Here is a 26,543-nt window from a genome sequence, read left to right on the forward strand (position 1 = left end):
AAATATGCCATACGCAAGTACGAGCGGGATGAAACACCTTCGAGTATCGTTATCCAGAAAATCAACGATTTAACGGGAATCTGCTTGTATGTCTGACTGATACTCGTTATTTCTACTTGGATTCAGTGGAAATAGTGAGAGATGGTCAGACGCTACAGCCAACCTTACAATCGGTTTTCTGGAGGATGCTCCTCTTTATAAATTAATACAAAAGTACGTCGTTTAGTACGTCCTAGAGCGATGTAATTAATACGATCAAATAATTTATACATTCAGTCAATCCCATAAATATTCGTACTCTCTGTGTCTATCGAAGAAGTTTGACTGAACTAAATAACAGCTTTGATATTACCAAAGGAATTTTTCGCTACAAACGTGTATACGAATAAGCTTATACGCGAATATATCTATATATATATCAAAGATATTTACACAAACATGCACTTCGAAACATCTAAGCTACCGTTTAACTTCAGAAAATTTCTTCAATAGACACAGTGGGTACGAATAATCACGTGTACGAATATTAATGACTGTACGTATATATTTTTGAAAAATAACGTACATAACGACTGAAAGTATAATATCGTTCGTGGTTGTGGCAAAATAGTATGCACCAATCGCGGTATTTCGAGATCATAGCATCGGAAGCCCACAACGGAAGCCACGATCAATGTGTAAACGTTCGCGAACGTGTTAATAATTTCTCTGTCGAAATCAGCCGTGTACTATCGGGCGTCAATTGATATCGCGAAAATGTTTCGTGCGGCCGTAAGTCTGGACGTTGGAGCGTGCATTCTCGCGTGGGCTGCACGGTTAGTTATAGACTGATTTGATATGCCCGCTGATAAAAGAAAGGCAGAACCGATACTATCTGCACCGTTATTTGCCCGGTCTTATCTGCTGAAACAGAGAACCGACGCGGGCTGTAATTTCGTATGTATGGCCGATCGATATTGTGTTTAATCAGTATCAGGTTCACGTGCCTTTCGTTTGTATCACGAGATATTTACTTAAATTATCAGCCGAGTTACTTTAATTCGTACCTCGGATACGTTCGTCCAGTGATAGGCCACCCTCCCTTTATCTCTCGGTAGACTTTCGATACGTGATTCAATTTTCCTTCGTTCCCACTTGTTCACTTTCCCCTTGTGTTAAATTAATTCTCGAGATTGTGGAACGTCTGATTCGATTCCGAGCTACTTCCGCGGGGTGTCTGTTAAGTTTCCTCGCCAGCTTTCAATTACTTCCCTCCCGGTTTTCATGGCGTTTCTATCGGCGAGACCGTTTAACCCCTGTCTATGGCACAGTGCACGATAGACAACGGAGTTAGGTGGGTCGTATCTTTAAACGATTCGGGTTCCCTTTGTATACTTCAAACATTGTTTTGTATGGCCTGCCTATGAAAGGAGCATAAGCGAATAAGAGTAGAATGAGTAGAACGAACCGTTCTTGGACAGAATAAGACACTTAGAATAATCCAGTAAAGGTGTACTCCGATAAGGCATTTTACGAATGGGACACTGCGAATTTAAACCCGGTGACACTTTAAGTAGAATAAGACGGTACAAACCGTACCTGGTCGGACATTTTAAGAGCGAGGCACTAAGAACGTACCTCGGTAAGACATTTTAAGAATATGATTACTGAAACGTATTCGCGTAAAAAATTTGAAAAACGGTATATTAAAGATACAGTAAATAAACTAATAAGACTGTACAAAACCGTAATTGGTCAAACGTTTTGAGAGCGAGGCACTAAGAACGTACGTCAGTAAGACATTTTAAGAATATGATTGGTAAAGACGTAATCCCGTAAACAAAATTTGAAGATACCTAAACTAAAAACATCCCAATAATACATTTCAAGTAGTATATAGAGTCACGGCTGATCAGACACTCAAACTGCAATAATCTTCCCAGATATCCGCCTACGTAATTCTTCAATTCCTTCAAATTCTGACTCGATTTAGCGAACACGACATCAAACGAGCCCCTAATTCTTTCTCCCCGGCTCGTTACGCATCCCCCGCTCGAAACTTCCCCTCGATACCCCCGGGTACTGCTTGTTACCCCGCAAATTATTAAACGGTGAACCATCAACGGTTCGCTCCCCTGCCTCGGTAATCCGACACCTCGGGGTCCCCATGAATTATTGAAAACTCGGTCGAAAATTATACCGATCGACCTTGGGAGGGTGCGATACATCGGCGCGTGTCTACGCAAAGAGGACGGGAACACAAAAGGTTCCCCTGGGAAGGGAAAACGTGTTCGAGCAGGCGGGATAATGGACGGCGGCGACGAAGTGACCGTTTCCATCGATTCCGTCCCTTAACAAGACTAACAATTTGCCGAACGGAAAGGTGCAGTCCCGATGATTGCCTAAGTGCACTCGTGGCGCGCGCTTTCGTTTTCCCGATCGAAAGCTCGGTGCCGGGAACGTGTTTACGCTTCGCCGGGATTTTCTTGGCCGGCGCGATCGAGAGAACGTGAGATTCGACGCCTTATGCTGAAACATCGGGATTGGAGGGAGCACGCGTAATCGTGGCAGGTTGTTAGATTGCGATTCCTTAGATCCTTGATCTTCGTGACGTGAATTTTGATATTCGATCAAGTTTTTATTTCGTTTTGGTTCCTTGGTAGATTACGTTTCGTTATGTCGCATTTAGTTAGTGTGAATTAAAATTATTACCGTTTTTCCAAAGAATGCACGATTTATTACAAAGATTTACATGGAAGCTCGCACAAGAGTAGCATTTTCTTTTAAATTTCGATGCCGTATTCGATTGAAGTTATTTTCAGAAATTCGTGCTCCGTCCCGATAATAAAGTTAATCAATTTTCTGAACTCTTTTACGAAAAAGCTGCAAGGCACTACAATTTCCGCTGTGTTACTTCGCTTTAAACATATTTAAATATCGTAATCAAGCACTAAACATAGTTCGAGTCGTCCAGTTGCTCCGATTTTGTGCATTTTTGCAAGAGGAATCAAAGTGACATATCATCCGCGACATTTTCAGCAACACCCGAAAGCGCATCGAGTTACCGCTCGTCGGACGAGGGGGGTACATTTAAATATTTGCCAGCGTTCCTTTGTGTCTCCTCCTACGACGACGCAACCCATTCATTTCCCGGGTGGGTTAGTTAGACTGTCGGTTGTTTAATTATAATACGAGCCGTCCCCACCCCTTCGCCCCTCCGGTGTAACCGCAATTTCTCAGAAGTCGGATAGCTGCTTGAAAGAGAGGAACGAAAATCAACCGAGCAGAAAAGAATACGAGCCGGTGTCTGCCCCTTTCTCGCACTATCCGCTTTTCAGCCGCGGCGTAATATGATTTGCCTTTCCGCGAGCGCATTTTTCACGGTTCACTTAAACGAATACCTCTGAATACCGTTGCCGTCCCCCCTTCCCACGCCGTCGAGTCGAGCCACTTAACGCAGCGGTTGCCTTTTTAGCGGCCGTCGTAAAAAAGTAATCAAGAAATAGCGCGGCCAATTCTCCTGCGCGTCTGCTCGCATCGCGAGGCATTTTTGAGGGCACGGCGTGGAGATCGGGTGCCCCAAAAAGCGGTTTTCAACCTTCGGATCCTATCAGAATTAGTATTTCCAGGAGATACCTTTATATGGTAGATAGTTTGGAAAAAAAAATAGTCTGACACGTATTTCATTTGATGATGCTCGTCCAGGTTGAAAGGGGATGAAAGGTGAGGCAACCTTACTGAAATTAGTGTTCGAAACCGTTTGCGCTCTTTGTTTCGCCCCATTTCACTGTCTTTGTTTTACCTAGATCCACGGTCGCGTGTAACTTTCACAACTTTCAGAGTCGTTTGAAACTGATCGGTTGCGCCGTGTGCGTTCGGCCTAACCCTCGTATTAGAGGGTCGAAAGTGTATTTTTTCTTTTAAATTTTTGAACGTGCGTCTGCACACTCGGCAACTGCTGGCCAAACATCTCCTAAACAACGACAGGTTGTACGTTATCGCCTGCGTAATTTATACCCCACCGTTAAACGCCGACTAAACGTTACATGACAAAATGCACTGCGTTCTCTCGGGGTCGGGTTAATCCTCTGCAGGTTAAGAGGAGCTGAAAAAAAGAAAGGAAAGCACCGTGCACGGTTTAATTCGTAGTCGCGACGCAGGTAAGATAAACTCCAGATTAAGAAAACCCGTCGGATATTGCGACAAGAATATACGACGGAATTATTTTCATTCTTTGGGCGGCACAGCTGCGTTTTCCCGAGTCTAGGATTTTCGTCGATCCTCGCAGCGACGGCCTTTCCTGGCGCCGTACTTGAAAATCTCAAAAGGCTGGTCAAAATCCTAGTTTCTTTTTTCTCGAATTAACTTTGAATAAACAAAATATATACCGTTCGAACGCCGATGTCTTCCGTAATTAAATCCGACCGACGCGCTATCATCGTTCCCGTTATTTACGAAGCTGATGGAAGCATCCGGCTTTGTCGGTTCCGTGCACCGCCGCTGAAAACGTGGAAAAGTCACGCGATACGAAGCCACGTAGAGTCGAATCGAATCGGTAGTTAACAGGTTCGACGCGTACGTCCGTTAATTTACGCGATTGCGTGCACTTGTTTCGCAAAGTTGCGGCTCGATTCGAGAAATTCGATTTGATTGAAGTACGTTCACTTCGGGTTAATTAACTAGTGGGAAAACCTTCGTCGCTGTCTGACGGATTACGTTACAATTTAATTACGGAAAGTGTAAATATATTCAGCAAATTGATCGATGTACATTAACACGTGAATAAATATTTTTACTTGTACGAATTGATTCGAACGATATATTTGCATCCGAATATTTCGATTAGACGGTTGGCTGAATCGTATTATGAATTGCTATTTGCAAATGGTGGCAGAGTATACGTGAATTTCAAATTAATTCAAGTGTTTCCGGAATAAGGATAGATTCAAGAAACGTAAAAAGAAAATGTAGTTATTATTCTTTGATGGTAACGGTAGACATGTAAATCCCTCGGGGGAACAGAATAAACCACATACACGCATCGTACACTCGTGCATACTTGATACATTCGCAGCGGCGAATTAACGTCAGGACGTGTTAGGTTGAATAGGAAATGTATGTATAGAATAGGATTCATATACGCGGTAACCGTGATTAACACAACCCATGTGAAATACGAAACACGCATCGGACGGAATAATGTTCGCTCGCGGAACTTAATTTGTGACGTGTTAAAGCGGATATACGTTACGCTTAATGGAAACTAAAACTCGAATTACGAGTCAATTTAGGCGACTGACAATCAGATCGGTCGCTGATAATTTCGTTTACTTCGATTGAGTTCTTTCACGCTCGATTACCTACTCTAACTTTATATGAATATAAACAAAAATCTATCTTCCGAACGAAAATAGAAGAGTTACCATCCTCGAATAGTCGAGAGTCTCTCAAAGATGGACGGCGAAATTGCTTCGAAACAGGACGTTGCACGGCGTCTGGTCGTCCTAAATCTCGACCAGGGAAATAAACGTCTGGTAATAGAGAGATCGAGGTCGAGAATTAATAATTCCTCGCGGAGGATCGTTACAGGATCGCAGCGGTATAATTACGGTTAACCGAAATTTCTATATTCAACGACAGGCGCGAAGCGACTGCCGGCACCCCGAGAGACGTTGTTAACTTTAACAGCAAAATTATGGTCGAATTAAACGCACCCAACCCCCGTCCTACGGCCTCGCCCCGTTGCATCCCTCGGTCGACTGCAGTTACGTTTCGCACCTTCCTACTTTTTATTAAAACGGCAATTCCTGGCCCGCGGCGGAATAAAGTGGACTGCTTCCTTCGTAACGCAGTAAAGAGGTTTATTAGCCCCCGTAACTCCTTCAAACTTCCGTCGTGCGCCCGTTCCGCACCGCCCCGGCCCTTCGCCCAACCCCCGGTCGGCGTCTGCTCCGCGTTACAATTTTCCGCGAGGACGTTTATACGCGCCGCGGGTGTCCCCTCTCGCGGCATTGTAATTCGAGTATTATTCGTTCGACGACGATAAGCCGTTAATTGCGTAACCGTCGCACCTGTTGTCGCGTTCCTTCGTCGTTTCCTCGCGTGCACGCTTTCGTGACGACGGAACCTATTCGCGACATTTGAATTTAACGTATTTTAACGCGTATTATTAATCCTTTGCGCCGAACAGGTGACTCTTAGTCACTGCTAGGTTTCCTTTGGGTTTCATTTCTTTGGAGCTCGATGTGTCGTTGAAACGATTGTCGTCGAGGCAGAGGCTGGTATTTTCGAATACCAGCGATAAATGAAAATCAACGATGGATTCCATCGAAACAGTGCGTCGTCGATTGACGAAAGGTGGCACGAAATGATCGTCGACGAACGACAAGATAGCGCACGTAGAGAGAGGCGTAGGGGATCGACAATGGGGATGATAGAGGGAGAACGGTATAGGCCGAGAAAGTTTTCCAATTTGAGGCAATTAGTTTGCCGTACGGGACTGGATGGCATGCATCCAGATAATCGAATATGGGTCACCGTCCGAAGTGGAATGGGTCGCGCTTTGGTCAGACCGGGAGTCGGACCACCGTTGGGTAGAGAGAGAGAGAGAGTTTGACGTGGACGCGTGGTACGGGGGTCAACTAGAAACCGGCTCGAAGCAATAATTGTTCGGGGAGGGGATCTCCAACTATTCGATACGCTTAGAGCATTAAAACGTTCCTGCGATGGAACGTTGGGCCTGGCTGAATTTGCATATAGAAAAACGAGCAACGGGAGACCGGCCCGATACTCGCCGCTCCAATCGAACGCTGCGAGATAGAAAAAGTAATGAATATTGAAGCAGAAGTAGTAATGCGGAAGATAAAGCGTCCGTTGGAATGAGAATTGAATTTTGTGAGCGACCGACGCTTCGTAACGGGACTACGTTCGATGAGCTTTAAGCGGTTCGGAATGGCGGATTCTTTTCTTTATTCTTTTTTTCATTTTAACGGCGGCTTCGCGAAAGTTTCCCGACGAAAATTCTGCTCTACAGAATGTTCCCCGACTCTGTCGCCCGAAATAGTTCGCGCAGTTACAGAAATACACGAAATTGTTTTCGGCGAACGTTTCACGATAGAACCAGGGTAGCGTTTTTAATGCGTTTTTCAAATAGATTTTTCACCGTTTCAGGGTCTTCAAGGACTGGCGAATTAATCGTCAGGAACTTGACGCAAACTCGTAGTTCCGATAATAGTGAAAAATTAATAAATTTGTAATAATACCGTGAAGATTGAAGAATATTCAATATTTTTTAGAGCATATTTAACGGACCCACTGCTACAATCTAGTAGCAATATAAAAATCCCAATATGCATCCCATAAGCATTTGCGATTAAAAGGAATGAATTCGTACGTAACTTTCTCCAAAACGATTACATTTTTGACCAAAATATTCCTCAGTCTCGATCAAATTAATTGGCTAATTTTCATTCGTACAAATTATTTTGAACACGAAGTCGAGTCGACGCATTAACACATTGACCGTCACGTCACCCATATATGCATGACAATGCTACTGCGCTGAAGAACTATAAAAAACTTAATTCTGATAATTAAGCGTCAAAGAAAATGAATTTAAACTTCGATGAAGTTACAAGAATTAATACCACAATGAATGTTTGATTATATAGTCTCCAATAGTCTGCAAACAAAATTGAATTACGATAAAAATGTTCAAACGTCCGAAACAGTTAACGTGTCAACGTACAAAAGACTTTATTCCAATCTACGCAAGTCCTCCATCTTACACATACAATCCTGTATTAACACCATCGCCATAACAACCAACGATTTAATCACGGCATACCCAATTCCTTCCGCCCAAAAATCAAAAGCTCCCTCCCCAACCTCGACAGGGTTTCAACCCTTGAAAACGCCGTTCCTCGAAACGCCAGGTCGGGAAACCACAGCCACCGGCCCTATAATCCAAGCTAGTCTCCAGACACGGTCATCCGCGTCGAGCGCGCTTCCCTGGAAAATTCCTACCGCGAATCACTTCTCGAGAATCGATTGATCGATCACGCACGGGTACCGGGAAGTTCGACTGATCGATGTTCACCGGTCCGTGGCCCGGTGATGGAGCTCCAAAGTTTCCCCGGGAAGTTTTCCGAAGATATGCAGGCCAAGGAACTGGCAAATTGCTAATATAACGGGCGCGGATTTACCGAGAAAAATGTTACCGTTGCGCGACGTGCAACAGAAACGCCAAAGAGAAATCGTCTGGCGTCACGCATAAAAGGTAGAAATCGTTTCCTCGTCGACGACTCGCTCCTTCAGCGGCGATATTTATTCGCCGTGCTCCACTCCCACCGCTCCTTATTTCGTTCAGTCGACGCTTTAACGAGGCCCGGCGACAGATTCCGCGAATTTTTCAGATATTGTACCGCGTACCGATTACGGGGGAGGGTTTTCGTGCTTTATTCGCGACCGTAAAGCGTTATTACGATTTCTACGATCCTTCGGAACGCCGCGCTTATTTATCGGCAGCCACCGTCAAGCGTTGCGCTCCATTCGCTTTAACGAGTGCGCGTTATGTCTGCTGAAGTTTCAACTTGCCCGCCTTAGACGTTTAATTAAGGGGTTACACCGTCGTAAAAGTCGTGATACGGGGTTAGAGTCCGATTCGTTTCGGGAAATATGCGTACGCTCTTTTAAAACCGGAGTAGCGTTTAAGAAACGTTGGATCGGAAGACTGACTATTTTTAGGTTTTTAAGAACACCTGGGTTAGGTGTTCAATCTTTTATCTCGACTTCCATTCGTTACCTGTTTTTCAAGTACTATTAAATCGTACTCCACATATCGTAATCTCGACTTTAAGTCGCAAGAGTAGCGTTCGAAAATAATTAGACAGAAAGATTAATCTGTTTCTTGACTGGCTTCTTTTGAAGAACCTCTAGGTTAGGTAGATTCACGCTGCATTTTGCAACGATAGTCAAGGAACGTCCGTTTCGCTCGAAAGTTTGCAATAGAGCCTAAAATCGGAACGTCTTAGCGAGACACGATAACCAGAACGTCTTAACTGCTCGAAGTAAGCGGAAGGTCTTAAGACGTCTAACCCACGCCTACTCAAGTTCGCGGAAACCTTGAACCAGCGTAGATTCGTCAAACGCTATTGGAAAACCGAGGAAGAAAGTGGTGGTCTAACAGGTTCTAATTTCAATTCAAAGTTTCCGTGTTCGCGAACGGGTGAACCGTACTATGGAACTCCTTGGAACGTATGCATGGAAATTCTCAAGTTCGAAAATGGTGAAAAATTATATCCTAACATCAATAATAAAATTAACAACAACAATAACAGATTAACAATAACAACAATAACAAAAAATAAGATTGTACACACACACACATATATATATATAGATTAAAAAAATACATAGATTGTAATTAATGTAAACACATTAGCTTCCTTCCACCAAAGAAAAAGTATAATAACCTCAGGGAAATTGATTTACATTGTATCCACAGTCGCGGTATTTGAATATTCAACGTTTGATCGACGCCCATAGTATTCGATTAGCCGAGTATTCGAATGGTACTCCGATTCTATTCGTTGAATACTCGAATCCAGAAAAATTCTCCAGGTTTGAACAACGTTTCCGTCAACTATGTCTCGGAATAGTTTCACCATGATACGAGCCGGTCGCATTTAAATGCCTGCGATAATATTTGTCCAAATGTAACCGTGCCTCCAGTGTCTGCACGGGAAGTGTAAATTCACCTTGTTACTTGCGTGCGGTTGTAATTACCATGTATTTAACGTAATGTATTCAGCGATCGGTGATCCATGGCGAGCACGGGTACCTTGTTTAAACGCAGTTACCTTGGAGCAGTGGTTCCTCGCCCAGATCCACGGTGTACAGTTTAGGGAGGAAGGGGTGGTAAAGGTGTTAATTTTGGACGTTTGTATACATGATTTAGAAAAGAAGCGCGAAGAATAAGAATTCTTCGGAGAAAGGCAAACGTGATTTAATAGAACGGTGAACACAGTGGCGAACGGTTTAACACGTAGCGTGATAACAAAGAACATGGGTCTCCTCGTGAAAGACTAGCACGAGAATAAAATTAGTATAGAATAGAAAAAGAAATATTGACAAAATTCAAACAATAACGAGCATCACAAATTACTGTGATTCTCGTTTTCTTAGCCTCTAGGATAACTCTTCCATCAAACAGTCACTGCTTCAAGTATGCTATTTACGAGTATTCTACTTTGTATCAATTCCGACAACTAACAATTCGTTTTGTTACTTCACAGGGTCCGAGGACAGTTGGGCGACGTGGTGGACCTACGACGGAATTTCAGGTGAGGTTCTCGTTAATCCGATCCTAACGTTTCCGTGCCGCGCGATTTCGAAAAGTTTGATTGTACAGGGTGCCTCGGAGTCGGGCCGAAGTAATCGCCGTTGTAATCGATACCGACACGAACCGCTCCAGAAAGAGAAACTCATCGCGAAGAGTTAATTTCCATTAATATTCGAGGATTTCGCGATCGATTGCATCAAGTTCGTCGAGGAACTCCGTGTCTTCCGAATGGGAGCTGGGAATAATGAGATATCGGAAAGATTCCGTCTGGAAGTAACTTTTCTCGCGTTGTCCATGCCAGGGGTAGAGGGGGTTAATATTGGAAAAGTTTTGCGTGCTACAGGGCCACGTCACGCTACGACGATGGGAGCTGCGAAGGCATTTATCTGTAATCTTTAGGAAACACAACGCAGATGATTCCGGAAGAGTTGACTTTCTCTTTAAATTATTGTTACGTGGACTCGGATTATTTTTTTAAGGGAACGTGTTCATACTTCGACAACTGTTGCAAGGATGCGCAATTGTTACGATCTAAATTCTGGTATTCAAATTTTACTTCGTATTTAAAATAGTTAGCAGCATCAATTTTCCCGTCGGTAATATCTAATTTTTTGAACATTAAACATCACTTAAAGAACACACATCATCGAACAATTGTTCGGTATACGAATCAGGTAGCTTTCAAGTGTCGGAGACGCAACCATTTTCAACGGTAGCTCTGCTACCTATAATAATTCCCTAGCAGTTCGATAAACTGCACCAGGATAATTTCGTAACTCTCCAACATCGCCGTATCTTACGACGTTACGTATAAATAAAACACGGGACCATTTACGCGAGAATTTCGTTGGGGAATTGTTTTACGTAATTCCCCTGTCGCGTCGAATCGTTTCGCTCATCGCGGCGGGAGTAACGGCCGGTTATAAATCGCGAGGGACAGAAGCGTTGATCAGTTTCCATCGCGGGGAGCGAGCGGAGCCTTCTAATTTTCTTAATTTCAAGTTACGAGGCCATCGAGTGGCTCGTGGCGCCAGCACGAATTTTTTAATCTCGCCCGCCATCCCGGCTCCGTGGGTCGCAGTTTTTATTAAAAATAAGGCGGGCGCCGATAGGGTCGTGCGAGCCTCGAGAGTCCCGAGTTTAGCGTTGCTCCGCCATGCGAGCCAGCTGCCACAAGAGAAACAGTGCCGTATACTCGGCTGAAGCCGAGTAATACCGAGCGTCCATACGGAGGCCACGAAATTCTCGCGTTCAAATTTCTTTATCGCGCCCAACTTTCTCGGCTGCGTGCTCGACCGATCGCGACGAAACGTAGGGCCTTCGAGGGCGGACCGACGAATTTCAATTTTCTTTTCGGGATAAAGAACATCTCGCTGACGGTAGCGTGTAACTATGATGCATGGAGAGATGCGGGATATTGGCTCGAGTAATGAAATCATTCCGAAGCAATTTAACTGGTTCGATAGACTGCTATACAGTGCATGCATAATAAACGTCAAGTACACTTGCGATGTGCTAGGCGAACAAAGTTAAGCAACGTTTCTCGAACCTCGTATACGTAGATATACATTGTTGAGACTTGTCGAGTTGAGACTTAGGTTATCGGAACGTTCGAGATTTTTGTCTGGAAAATTGTCTTCGTTCATCGCGCACTTGGAAATGGAACCAGTTTTCACATCATGAATTCATGTCGTTAATTTTGAAACGTAGATTGTAGCGGAGATCAGATTCACCAAAATGACAAAAATACATAGCTTCGGGTACTTAAGTTATAGTTGTACGCGAATGTAAAGGCACGGCAGATTGAAAAACTGTCGAGGTTTTTAACGCGCTATTAAACTATCGTATTCTTTCGTCGAACCGTATAGGAGGACAGGAACGCATTAATTCTCGTCAGATTACGTCTGAAACATTAATTTCCTCCCCCTTTCCCCGGGAACATCAGTCACGTTCGTCTCGTCTACATCAACATCCATTCTTCCCTCGTCTTATTTACCCCCGACAATATTGACTCGGCAACAAATTATGTTCCTGCGTCGAATGCCGTGGCGCCGCTTCATATCTTCCCTCCGTGTTCGCGTTTGTACATTGTATCGCGTATATAAAAACGGCGGCGAAACTCTAAGGCGATATTTTTCTCGTGGCAGCCTCCGCAGCTGAAATCAAGGATATGCGGTATAGGTATAGATAGACGAGGCGAAGGATGGTACAGATATATCTCTGCGAAGGGAGTCAGTTATTGGTTGTAAAACGGTCGGGCCATCTGTCCTTGATATGAGACTTCGGGTGCGCCCTAAAAATCCACCCCTGACCTCCCCCTCGTCGATGTGTGTAATAAGTCACCCGGTTCGGAGTGGTTGCGAACGGAGATGCAGGGGATGCTTTTTTTTTTACTCGAATAACGGATAACGAACGAAAGCGTACGGTAGTTTATTCGTACCGTTTGTTCGATTCGAAGCCTTACGCCTTTGTTTATTCGTCGTGAGATATTTAGATCGAAGCGCGATAAGCGATTTATCGATACGATATAAATTCACGGATGCGAACCACTGCTTTCTGTTTTTAAGCGTGCAATGGATGTAGACAATTTTTCAATATTAATTCGAGTCGAGATTCTCCAATATTCTCAAACGTTCGAGTAGGCGTAGCACAATAAATCAACGGTAATTAAAATACAAGAGGTCTGATTTTAAAACATTTCTAATTTTCAAACCTTTCCGATTCCATACGTTGGCTTGTTTACTTTTACAAAATTCGACAGCGAATGTGTTCCGCGATATAATCGTTATCGCACGAACATACGAACCCCACCACGAAGTGGTTACATCGTTTTTAATTTACCGTGAAAGTGGTCGACGAATGAACCTGTCCTGATCGATCGATATCCTTGGAATTCTATAACGAAATGGACGGTTGAGCGTGAAAACCGAAAGAAAATTCGAAGGTGAAACGCGGGACGGAAATTGCGGGAGGGCACGAGACATCGATGGGGAATATTCGAGAAAGTGAGAATACGTCGGAACGGAAAAAGCCTCGATATCAGGGAACTTTTCCACGAGCTGGATTAACTCGGTCTCCGGGAGCTTCTCGTCTTTCACCTTGGTACGCAACTGGTAGCATTGCCAGGTCTGCTCCAACGCTTGAAGAGCACTTTTCCGGCCCGTGGAAGTACTATTCCGAAGTGAAAATGAAATTTCTGCCGCGACAAGAGGGCACTCCTTCCCCCCCCCCTCTCTCTCTCTCTCTCTCTCTCTCTCTCTCTCTGACATATCCAACGGGACTTAATGATACACTTGTTAAATGCGCCAGAGGCGGGCTGCGAATGTCGCGGCTTTGCTTGCCTCGTAAATAACGGAGTTAATTAAAATTAATTCGTCCGAAAGGCGTCGGTGGATTCAAGCTCGTCAGAGCTAAATACTTGTTACGATGAATACTAATAATTGTTCGACGGTACATAGTGGAATACTGATCACAAGAGACGTGGTAACTGTACTTGTTGAAATGTTCAATGTTACAAGCGGAAGTAATTAAAATGCTACGATGTTACGTAAATCATATGCCAAGGTCATGGTGCACTAGGTCGTTGAATCCGTCTCGACACGGATTGTAATACGTACAAAGTGCCATTTAAACAAAATTCAAGTGACGATACTATAGATACAATCTTTCGGGGAACTTTGTTTTTTTTTTTTTTTTTTTTATCGCAACGTATAGCCAATCGAAAGCTGATCAACATTCGCGTAAAATATTTTCTTTCGTCGGATTATCGCAAGTACTTGAGAAATCGTGAAAAGTGCGACACGCTGTGCAACGGATCTAAAAACTAGCGAAGAATCGTCGGAGAGTAGCGCATCAATTTGGAAAAGAAAACGAGCTGGAGCGCCTGGCAGCGCAAACTGAAAAATATGTTTTTATCTATACAGCGCCTCGACGTAAACGATTCCATATTTTCCGTATGGCTCTGTTGACACGAGGGGAAAGTTTATTATGAAAGTTGTGTAAATTCGCGAACGCGACTCCCTCTCTGCTCCTACAATAACAACGTTGTGTTCCTGCACTCGCAACATCACGTATGAATATACGCGTTGGACGAATGCGCAGTCGGTATATTTGAATTATTCCGTAAACATAACGACATGGTAATAGTAATAAAAAAATAAAGTCATACAACGGTCGGAAAACGGACGAAATATCGAAATCAAACGGATAGTTTCTGTACCACTTTAAACTCACCACCCACCACCCATGTATTATAAAATTGTAATGTCGCAGAAATCGTGAAACAGTTTTCAGAATCGACGAGAAAATACGATACGAATACGATTATCGCGTAATAGTTGCTATCCCGTTCCACGCGAAATCTCCACGATCGACGGTTTAATTTTGAACAATCGAATTATTCGGGCGAGACGACTCGAAAAAAATAAGAACTTCAGAGGGAAACGACCCTTCCCGCGACGGGGAAATTTCCACCGTCCTATATTTCTGAAAGACACGCTCGGCTTACGCGAATTCGTTAGCATCGGGACGCTACAATCGCGTTACATGGAAATATCGACTGCGGAAGACAGCAAAAAACCGTTCATCGACGATGGCCAACGAGGCATTTGCATAATCCTGACGCGAAACGAACGACGGAGGACTCCTAATAAAATCAGTCGTCCGTCCGATGTTAATATCGAAGTCGACAATTAACGGTACGAAGAGCGAAAGAAGGGAACGGACAAACAACGCGAAGGGGACTGGTGATAGATGAAAAGTAATCGCGAATAAAGAAAGTTCGGATCTGAAAGATAATCTGAATTTATCTTAGCCTCTTTACAATGTCAAAATAAATAAAACCAGATTTCCCAACTTCATCTCCTAATTCGATTTATTACTTTCCGTGTACTTTTTGTATTCCCAGATTTGCCCGATTCTGGCTCTCTTTAAGAGTAACGAAAAATGAAAAATTCCTGCAATGTTCACCTTCATTTCATTTTCTCGTTCGCAATCATTCGCTCTCCGAATGAAATACAAAGCGGGTTCTACTATTCCCATCCACCTCTATATACTGATCACTTCACGAACGCATAAATGACCGAGAAACAATTTCTCTTCTTAAAAAATAATCCTCCTAAGCTCAAGATCCAAAGATAGCGGCACAATATGCGTGAGGCACCACTACGCGTGAGCAATAGCGACCCCAACGAATAACATTCATCCGCGAAAGTTAATTCGTTCGTGCAACGAACGACCATCCCGAGATCGATGGATCGTCCGTATTTATATTAATTCACCGTCATCTGGCGCCCTCGTCCGGCCATTGTTCCCATCCAGAAGTTAACACAATGAGCGTGGCGAGCTCTTAATCCGCGAATCGCGGGAAGACAGCTGAAAGCATTATCAAGCCGGAGCTCGCCGATCTTGTCTGTTTTTCCGAAACCAGGCCAACGCGCATTTATTTGTTCCGCCGGCTAACGGAGCCGGCGGATTGTTGCCTTTCATTCAAATTTATAGAATAAACTCCCGGGGTTTTCATCGCGGTAGCGAAACAGCTTTCACGGTAACGAAGCCCGTTTTCATAAAGAACGCGGTTAATAAGTTCCAAAGAGCCGCTCCGGAGCCTAGATATTCGCGGTTCGCCGCTTTGGAATATCTGAAAAATTCAGTTCCGTCCGGAGGGGTCAAAGGGCAGGGAGGGAGGGCGGGGGGGGTTGCGTGCGAATGAGGGTAGTGACACGAGCGGAACAATCCCATTATACCGAAGGGACTCCATTCTGTTTGAAGAGCGCCCCCGCCACCCTCAATCTTGTTTATTTATTTCTTGTTCTGTTCGTGGTTGAACGTCGTTCCAGGGTACAATGAGATCGTATCGAGTTACTTGTATCGTTCATAGTTACTTGTCGCTGATGTGACAACTCGGTACGATCTACCGACAAGAATCGCTGGCCTGGGTTCTGTGATAACGTTCGTGCTATTATTTGGGGGTTGACGAATGCAACCCTCGAGAATAAAATAGACTTTGCGGAAACAATAATTCCTGCTACGGAGTAATTTATGTATTATTCTTTTCTCTTTTTTACTTTTTTGTTCAATTGTTATCGAGCTGCGATTGTTACTTCGGATCGCTCGTTGACTTTTTAAAGACGAAGTTGAAGCTCGTAGCAGGGTCTCGGTGGATCCAGGCGAACCGGTCGCGAGATAAAAAAACACGGACTTTTGTTACGCAATTAGGGTAGCTGAACAACGCATTAAACGGCGAACAGTCTCGGGCAACAATCGGCATTATATCGTGAATTGATCCGATTACTTGGTCACGATACAACACCGTAATAATCGAATGCCAATAACGAGAGGATTTTCCGATACAGCGGAACCTCGATAAATGCAGTCTCGTTCGTGACGTTCGAAAAACAAACTAGCGAAGGTGGAATAGATAATTTTCGAAATTGACATATTTTTCGTGAAATTCTTCAGGTCGATGATAAAATGCTCGATTCATCACGTAATTTCTTTCAAGGAAATTAGGAATCTGATTGTAACCTAGACGAAAGAAAAATAAATCGCAGTTACTATTTTCTTCCAAATAGTGGATTCGCGACTGTTTACAAACGCATTAAATATTTTCTTTAGAATTCGTGACGTCGTTGAGTGGTGCTCGGTCGCGTTTCAGCTAGACGCGAAACTTTTGTTTCGCCGAGCGAAAAGAGCAGGTGTTTAACATCAACGTTAACATTTCAGTGACATTTGACAGCAATTGCGGCGGCTTCTATTCCGGCCCGTACCGAATGCTTGATGGTGTACGTTCTATTGCTACGATGACGCAGGATCTTTCGTCCGAGGAGATCGGGAACAGTGTCCTCGACGAAAGGGGCACGAGAATGCCGAATACGATCGGCGTGTCTCTGTTCTGAATCGAGACAAGAAGTTTTAATTAATAACTTTCCTTCCATCGATCGATCTCTAAATGCACCATCCTCGTTTTTCGTTCCTATCCGTCTTCAACGAGGATGTAAATTTCTATATCAACCGTTTGTTTGATTCTCGAAACGTTTCCGTCCACTTACGAAGTGTTCCTTCCTTGTATCGTGTTCTGGAACGCGTGGGTCATTACGAAGTATACTTTGGCTCATAAATTATTCATAAGAAAGTTACGGGTGAAGTGTGCTCTCAAGTATGAATAATTAGCACGAGAATTATTATGGGCTGTGTTTGGACCTATCTGCGAGACGTCGAGAGCGAGATTTCGGAATACACGAATTAGTCCAAGTTCAAGTTCATATATCACCGCGTAATTAACGAGCTCGACTGTTCCGCTTGATAGTAAAATAGAGATACGAATTGTTCAGGTGTACCGATATTGTTAACACATCGTTGACCGGTTACGTGTAAATTCGCGTTCGCGCTTGCATTATCTATCTCAATGTATGAAATCCCTGGGTGAAATAGAATATTGCAAAAGCTTTGCTCGTCGCGTTTAGTCCTGTCGGTTCTTGATTCCTTTTTAATTATAGAATATACTTTTCTCGGTGTTTAAATTTATATCACATTCGATTACGAAATAATAATAACAATGTATCAATAGTAATAATAATAACGGTAATTCAATGACGAAGCGTCTCCGCCATTTTTCCACTTTACTGATTCTTAATTCTGCATATAGCAGATATCGTCGGTGTATTCATACACACAAATCGCATTACCGATATTACGTAACGCCGTTTCATCGATCGATCACTCTTTAATCAGGTCTATCGAGCGCGCAGGAAGGAGATAATTATTTGGTAGCGGTTGTCCAACGTTCCACGCGCGGTACTCAACTCCAAAACTCTGTCAGCTATCAATTCGCCGGTTTATCTGGAATTCGAAATGATCAACATCGAATCGCAATCGTCCCTCATTACGTCCGCGAACGTATCCTCTTTACGCGGACTGTTCCCCGAATCGGCAGCGACCATGACGAAATTCGCATGGTTATACGGACTATGCGCGTCTAAACGCCGTTTCGCTCGCAGTATTTCGTGAATGTCGCTAATTTGCCAAACGGAGTGAGACCCGGCCGCGTGGCTCTGTCAATGTTTCGTTGATAAATAACCGAGTTTACCGTTGCATCTTGAACACGGGTTACGACTATGATAAATTGACCGCTATCCGCGAACTATTCCGAGGGAAATCGTTCTAAAGTGTCCCACGCTGTACGAGTTATTCGCGGAATAATTATTACACGAGGAACTCTCGTACCTACTAATTAGAGAAAGAAAAATTACGACGTGGGCATGTTGGGGAGTATCAATTATCGCGATGTTGGATCGTAAATTACTCGAAGAGAAATTGCGGTGGAGAATTCCCAAGACGTATGGATTAATTATTAGAGGAATTGTTAAGCGTTGTTGAACCTGGGTAAAAATCGTCAACGAAAAAGAAGAAGCGTTTTAATATGGAGTTATCGTTTATCGTTGATGTATTATTTATTCGAGAAGAAATTGGACCGTGCCAAGAAATACGAAGCGTTGTAGGAAAATAATTTTTCAGTCCAGAAAGTAAAAAGAAGAAATTAAATTTTGATTCGGTTGGGAGTGTTTTTCAAATAAAAATACGATTCCTGGGGAATATAAAAATGTATTATCCGGTAGGATAACGAAGCTTCTTTCATTCGAATTGTTTATTCTACCGTGGCACGTTTTCGCAGCTGAAAAGAATCCATTACTGCGACGGCTCCTTATGCACGAAACTCGTTTTTTTCTTCTTCTAAATGTTTCATCCCTGTCTGCCTTTTACGCGCATTTTCTTTCTCTGTAACCCATTAGCTGTTTACACCGCCTCGCGATACGCTTTGCTTCGCTATGGCGGATTGATGCGCGTGACAGGCACCCTTCAGAAATTAACTAATTAATTTCGAGTTCTCAGCAGAAGAAAAGGCTTTTAAATAAGAACTCAATGGACGTGCTCCCTTTCATACGTAGGTGCATTTGCGAATTAGAATTTTAATCGCTTTCACTGCATACGAATGCCTGCGGGAATTAACTGTACGCATATCATTTCCGAGCGATGCACGTCGCTGAATTTATAAAAATTAGTCGCTAATGACGGAAAGTGGACCTTTTCCTGTTCGTCGAAATTTTCCTTTTCGTATGGTGAACAGCGGTTACTGAAAATAACACAAAATAAATCGTGAAAATCGTTCCGACCTCCCTGTACAAATTTAATACAAACACTGTGCTCGAATGGACCATTCGAACATTAAAAATCGTTGACACGGACGCGATTAATATTTCAAATCGTCCAGACGTGCTGTTAACATTTTTTCTTGATTCCTCCATGAATTATAATTCCGGTAGATTTCGTTTCGATCGAGTTCATTTAATTACGCGTCGATACCGAAACAATTCGGTTCGATCAAGTTTCACCCGAACTGCAGATCGAGTTCGTACAACAATTTTCTTACGAACATTTTTCATGCGTGCCATATTTAAATGACCGATCGAATGCGAACGGAAACATCGAGTTTAATGTTTGGAAATGCATAGGACGCGCTACGAGCTGGTCCTGACAGTATTCACCGGAAGCGAGATGCAACAACAGTTTTGAAAAGTGGGAAAGTAGGACGAGCCCATGAATAATAGAAGCAAATGAATAATCGAGTGGCGGGGGAATATTCGTAACCGGGATGCATGAAATAAGGTGAATGCTTCCGAATGATCTCGGGAATCCGAACGGGAGCGTCACATCTAATTCAACGCGAGCTCTATCGCCGTTCGTTCGACGACAATTTCAACGGAACCAGCGACGTTTCAACGGCTCCGTCATATATACTTTTCGCGAAACAAACATTCATTTCTTTTACGGGGAGGGGAGGGGAGGGGAGGGGAGGGGGGGAGGGGGGGGTGGATCGCGAGACTCGTGTAAACGAATTACGGGGGTAGGGGATGTTCGTTCCTCGTTGTAGGAAACCGGAAATTCGTGCCGCATTTTGTCTGAATTTGTCTCCTTTACTATGCAAATTAGCTACGCGGATTTCATCTTCGTCGATGTTTATGAATACTTATTGCTCCCGGCAGATTGAAGGTATAAATTCCCTCGGAACGAGAGACCATGCGAATCTATCGGGGATGATGTTACGACTAGCCCATCGAGTGCGAGCGTTTCTTCGCGTTCTTGGTGGAATTTCTGATGAAAGATTTACGGAGAGCAGAGACTTGTTACTGTAACGTAAATATATCTTCCATTGCAAACAAGACAAATAAGAGGACATTTGTTACAGCTAAAAATAAGATTACACCGATAGTGGTAATATTAAAGTAGAAATCAAAGTTTATATATTTCTGCTGTGATTTTTTTTTTTAATGTAGAAGAGCCTGTTCAATTGGTCAAATTTTGTTCTTCCAGTATAGTAGCTGTTTCATTTCTTGACCATATCTCAGTCGAATGAATACGTATCGATGATTTGGATAGCAGGTTAAAGCAAATAAAATTTAATGATAATGTTCATTCGCATATAACAATCATCAGTAGCGACTCAAGTCACACGTTCGCAACAATTCTTCCATTTTTTTGTTTACTTATAAGTGCGAGAGTGATGTAACGATCCAATTAAGAGTGAATATCTGATCGATACGGTCACTATTCTATTTCTGTAATAGCACCATCACGGCTTCCAACTTACAACCCTAACTCTTCGTTCCCCGACAGAGATCCGTTCTTTTCTCTCCCCCAAAGCTGTTGCTTGCTAATTTTCACGCGCAAGGGAGCGCTGCAATAACGGGCGAATCTCGCGTCAGAAGTGCAGGAAGTAAAACAGACGTTGACCAATATTTGAACGTAGGAACAACGGGGGCCAAACGGAGGAGCGACTGGAACGTGAAACGAGCAGGGGCTTCTCCCTCTTTCGTATATATTTTCCGGATGGAAACGGAGCGGCCGACTTCTCGCTGGCCGGGAAGGCCGGCCCGGAATTAAAGAAGCGGAATAAACATGCAAATGCCGGCCACTTTCCATCTTTATCACTTCGCGCTGAATGCAAGTGCGCCGACTTAAGACTCGGCACAGTTTTCTGAGGAGGAGCGCCTTGGAAAGTCGGACGGAACCGGGCGCGGACGGATGATCACGGATTTTTTTTAAACGTCGCGTTCATCACGCCGTCCCGAAGTATCTCGAGGATTCCCGGAGGTAACTCCGAGGAACGCTATTCCGGACGAATTAGGGCTGCGTTATTCAAAGATCACCTATTTCGGCCTTTACGAGTTTTCTGATAGTTTTCTTTCTTTCTTTCTTTTTTTTTTTTTTTTTTTTTTTGAGGACACCGAAAAAGATGGATTCATTCGAGAAATATGTATTTCCAGGTTTCGTCGCGAAATTGGTGCAGCAAGTTGATGTGATATTTGTTCGACTTCGTTCGACTGTACGATCCAAGATGGTGACGAGGAATCGGACGATGGCCGCTTAAAGTTTCCTCTTCTCGAACATGAAAACTAAAAATTTCCACAATCTTCGGATGATCCACTGAATCTTTAGAAAATTCTGAAGAAACATTAATAGCAACAGCGTCTCACCTCGATCATCGAGCAGAATTCACGTCCGTCCATCCGCGACCCGGCAAAATCCTAGTGCCACCAATTTTCGTGCAAATGGAACGACACGACACGAGTCACATCGACCGCCATCTCGAACCTCGTATTCAAACCGGATTCGCAACTCGAGGCCAGCTCGGAGAACCCCCGCGGTCCATGGAAATCGGAAAACTCTGTCCGGTTTCGTCCCGTTCCAGAAGATCCCGCGTATCCGCGAGAAAATATTCCGGTCGTCGAACGAGAATCGCGCGCACGCTTTCGAAACACGAGCGCCCCCGGGGGAGAGGCCGCGAGCACGGCACGGCGGAGGGTACGCGGCAAAGATTAAATGAAATTATTTAAATGGTGTAATTTCACATCCCGTCCGGGCAGCGGGACCGGGACCGATGGTCGGTGCTTCGCAGGCGTTGAACATGCATGTATGCATAGAATATGTTTCCGGAAAACCAACTCTCGCGGTGCTGGTTCATTCAACGGCGGCCAGGATTGCGTGCATACATTACCAGAGACGTACTAGAGAGGGCAAATACGGGGCGCACGGATTTCGAACAAGCTCCCGAGGACTTTTGTAATTTCGCTCCGAGCTACTAGCCGCCCTTACGCTCCCCTGTCTTCGTCGAGCGTCGAGTGGGCCGCGGGTAAATGCCCGGGGCGAGGTGACGACCGGGCGGTTGCCCGTGGAATAAAAAGAAAACACGAGGGAAGCTTGATATGGGGTTTAATAGGGTAAACTGAAGGATCGGCGAGGGAGCTGGTAACTGGGGAGACGTTTCGGTCCGCTCGTTTTTTTCTTCCGCGCTCCAAAGCCATCCAGCGGCTGGGAACCCGGAAAATTTCTGTCGCGACGTAATGGAACGCTCGCGAGACTTGTTAGAGCCGTTCATTAGACGAACGAATGTTGAACCGAAATGTTCGAAGAATCACTTTCTCGGATGGAACGGTCCACTCTTACAAAAATAAAGGATATCGGAATCCTAAAGATTTCGGAAGATAAGGGACGACTTGAAACACGAACGGAGTAGGATATACGATATTAAGGGAAGAACAGAGACTCGTGATACGATACACGACTTCGAGGAAGAAATAGTAACGAATAGATTACGAGACTGGTCACTTAAAGAGGCATCTTGAAAGTCAAGATAGTATTAACCCTTTCCATTCGAAGCCTTTTTTTTTCTGGTATTTGCCAGCAACTCGAGATGTTTCTTAGCATTTTATTTCCATGAATTCTAAGCTATCTAGAATTTCAGAATAAGCTCACCTTTACCTCACCGACAATCATTTTATCGACCCTTCGAGCTCCAAAGATATTAAACCCAAAGAAACATTAGGTATTGTAGATTTTCTGCGCGGAACCTAAGAACTCCGCAAGTAGAATCGGCGAGAAATGGTCAGACACGAATGAGTTGTATTGCATCCCAGACAATATTAACCCTTTGCACTCGAGGCTTTTTCTGGTATTTGCCAGTAACTTGAGTTGCTTTCTTAGCATTTTATTGCCACGAATGGTAAGCTTAGATTGACATCGAAGATGAGATCTCTAATTTAAGATTTGAAAATCAAGTCAACCTCACCCCTTCGACAATCATTTTATTGACACTTCGAGTTCCAATGAAATTAAACCGAAACAAACATTATTGCTGGTTGATTGACTGCCAGATGCAAACAATATGCAAGAATATAAAAAAGATCTAAAGTAATGTTTATGTTATAATATCTGTGGAATAAAATAAATTCCTATTTAGATTCAATTATTGTGGGCACGTTCGCCATGACTTTATTTCGCATAAAGATCCGCAGTCTAGTAATAACAATCACGGTTCGGAATAAATATCCATTGTACGCGCTACGTATCGTGAGAAATGTTTCCGTATTTTAATATCTGTTGAATGGAATAATTAAGCGGTTAGTGGATATTAAAAGTATCAAAATCGAGAATTCTTTAAATATTCATGTAATTAGAAAAAGGAATTACGTAGACGGCCCGAGATGGAAGGAAAAGTTTAATTCAGGGCGGTTAAATATTTGAAGAAATTTCCGTAATTTAGGAGGGCAACGAAAATCATTTCCGCGTATTATTCTTTCATTTCTGTCGTACTTATTTATTTTACTTCGTCAGGAATATAGAGTCGCGTGTACAGTGTCAGCGTGTACAGTGTCAGCGTGTACAATTCCGGAATTTTCAGGGTTCCGATTATTCGTGGGTTCGTACGTTGCTGAAAGTAATCCCATTAATAATCCGTTCAGTTTCATTAATTATTTTCCAACCATCGACCTTGCGCCACTTCACGAACCATTTCGGTTCGTCGTCTCGATAAGAGCACTGCGTGCTGAAACTTCGTAGCTATCTTCGAAGTGATAATGTCGGTTTAATCGAATCGAGAAATGGCAGGTACGCGGTCGGTGTACTGGCATTATGCAATAAGATAGTATCTAGAAAGTAGTTAGCAGAAGAGATCCAAGAGATATCGTACGTTGTTTATAATCAGTCGAGCGTAATTACTAAGTTTGAATTTCTGGCGTTCGCGATCCAACTCAAACCTCGCTGTACCTTTGAAACAGTACGTAACTATTCTACGCGGATAAACCGATCGAAGAATCCACCATTAATAACTCTCTGAATTTGTTCTCTTGGTTGTTTCATCATCAAACCTCGTAACATATTCGATTACTTCGAGTCTACTAAAATTGTAAATATTCGTTAAATAATTTTCCCAACGACAAGACAAGCATCGATAGATACGCCCAATTACCTATTCGAATTATTCCGTGTTTTAAATCGTATTCGAATGCACGTCACCGAGGCATGGTCGCGTTCGTACGCGTGTACGAACCAATAATGGCCCGAAATGTCAAACAATGCCGCGAATTTAATTGGACCGTACTCAACCGCGGAACACGTGACGTTTCTTTTCATTTTCGACGAAACGACCCGCTTCGCTCCAACGCGAACGAAACGCGACAAACTTTGCAACGACTGAACGCCGAGCGCTGCGAAATCACCTTCTAAAACAACTTTCGTTGATTAATTTCTGTAATTTGATTCTACCTAAAACGCAGCTCTTTCGTCGTGCCCCGTTACGTTGTTCGTCAAGTTTCAACTTCACATTTACACGCCACATCGACCGCAAAAACTTCATTAACGAAGTGTATCCAGCCAAGAATAAAAGCCAGCTTCCCGGACCTGGACACCAGAAATGGGTTAATTTTTTAGCTGGATAAATACCTCGAGTAGAGAATGGAAGATGAACAGGTTACTTCTTCGAGAAGAATTCAAATTTTGTATTATATAATTAGATCGTGTTTCGAAGGTATCGTAGGCGTTACCGAAGGGTGCTGAAAATCTAACCAACACTTTAATTTATCGTTACTTCGAAGAAGTACATTTAGATTTTAAGATGAAACAATTATTCTCTGAATGCTAATTTGCAATGCTAAAAAAAAGAGTCCAGGCTCCAATGTCCAGAGCCACCTCGGTCCGTCTTACTTGCCATTCGGCGTCATTCGGGAGTTGATCAAAGTTGGACGGGAAATTCGAGGGTAAAGAATTCAATATCGAGACGAACACCAGCCCGAGATCGCGCTATCGTGGATTAACCAGCCAGGGGAATCTATTTTTCATCGAAACTTCGCGGAGCTCTCCCTGTTCGGCTTGTATTTCCGTTTCTTCCTCGAACTCGGAGCGTTTCTTAGCGTCGCTCTATTAATTAATGATTCACGGTCCATTTTGACTCTCTCCCCCCCCTCTCCCCCCTAGTTACTATAACTTTTGTAACTTTTCCATTATTAACTTTGTATCTCTGTAAAAATTTCCGAACCATCTCTACATGCATGAAGAAATAATAAGAACGAAATCGTAGAATATTCTACCCTGTGGATTCTTGGAAAAAAAAAAAAATTAAGAAAAGAAATGCTTCGTAAATAGTACACTCCCTGTGTTTAACGAGAAAACAAACGCCTGCTAGGACATACCTTATCTATATTACCCAGCGTTCAAGTAAATACGTCCACAAATTACTTGGTATTCACTATGACGGTTCTCCCGGCGAATTGTCGAAAAATAGCAGGATTCCGCTCTCCGCGGCAGCTGCGTAACTGCTTACGTTGAAATTGGAACTCGTTCGCGCTGTTGTTTCCGCGCCCGTATGATGCGTGTTTCTGCCTGTTCGGTACCGAATGCATTACCGGGGCTACAGAAGCAATTACCTTAGTTAATTAACGAATTTACAACTGCGACAGCAACGGTGCGTAAATCGGGCTGCTGCGCGTAGCAGGCTCGGGAAACGCGAATCGGCCGATATCGTTATCGCGCGGGACGTGTAAGCTTCGCGTGCTCGTTCCCCCGTTGTTTGTATACAGCTTTTCGAATTGCTCGTAATTCCAGCTGTTACTATTAATTGCCTCTTCTCGTCCAGTTTTACCTCTTTTTTTTTTTTTTCTCCCCTCCCAGTTTTCTCTTTTTCTCTGTTTCAGTTCGAGCACGCTTGCGTCTAATTTGCGGGGGATATTTTCGTTATCTGACGCACAGCGATTCGTCCGCGTAGCAGTTTTAATTTTAACGAAAACACGTAATGCCGGGGGAAACAATTTCCAATGGAATACAGCTTTCTTTTTTCTTTTTTTTTTTTTTTTTTTTTGTGCGAGTTGTGTATAGGTTTTCAATTTTGCGGAGA

At 43.5% G+C, this 26,543-nt stretch overlaps 1 protein-coding gene across 3 annotated transcripts in view; it reads left to right on the top strand.

The window, feature by feature from the left end:
• The window catches only part of LOC128886703 (carbonic anhydrase-related protein 10), a 216,126-nt gene that overhangs the window by 100,796 nt on the left and 88,787 nt on the right, over positions 1–26,543 (top strand). For all 3 annotated transcript variants that reach the window (XM_054141834.1, XM_054141833.1, XM_054141836.1), the window contains exon 2: positions 10,275–10,322. In XM_054141834.1, coding sequence (XP_053997809.1) covers positions 10,275–10,322 — 48 coding nt within the window. The remainder of the gene's footprint in view (positions 1–10,274; positions 10,323–26,543) is intronic.

This window comes from Hylaeus anthracinus, unplaced genomic scaffold (genome assembly GCF_026225885.1).
Source record: "Hylaeus anthracinus isolate JK02 unplaced genomic scaffold, UHH_iyHylAnth1.0_haploid 11985, whole genome shotgun sequence".
NCBI classification, from domain to species: Eukaryota; Metazoa; Arthropoda; class Insecta; order Hymenoptera; family Colletidae; genus Hylaeus; species Hylaeus anthracinus.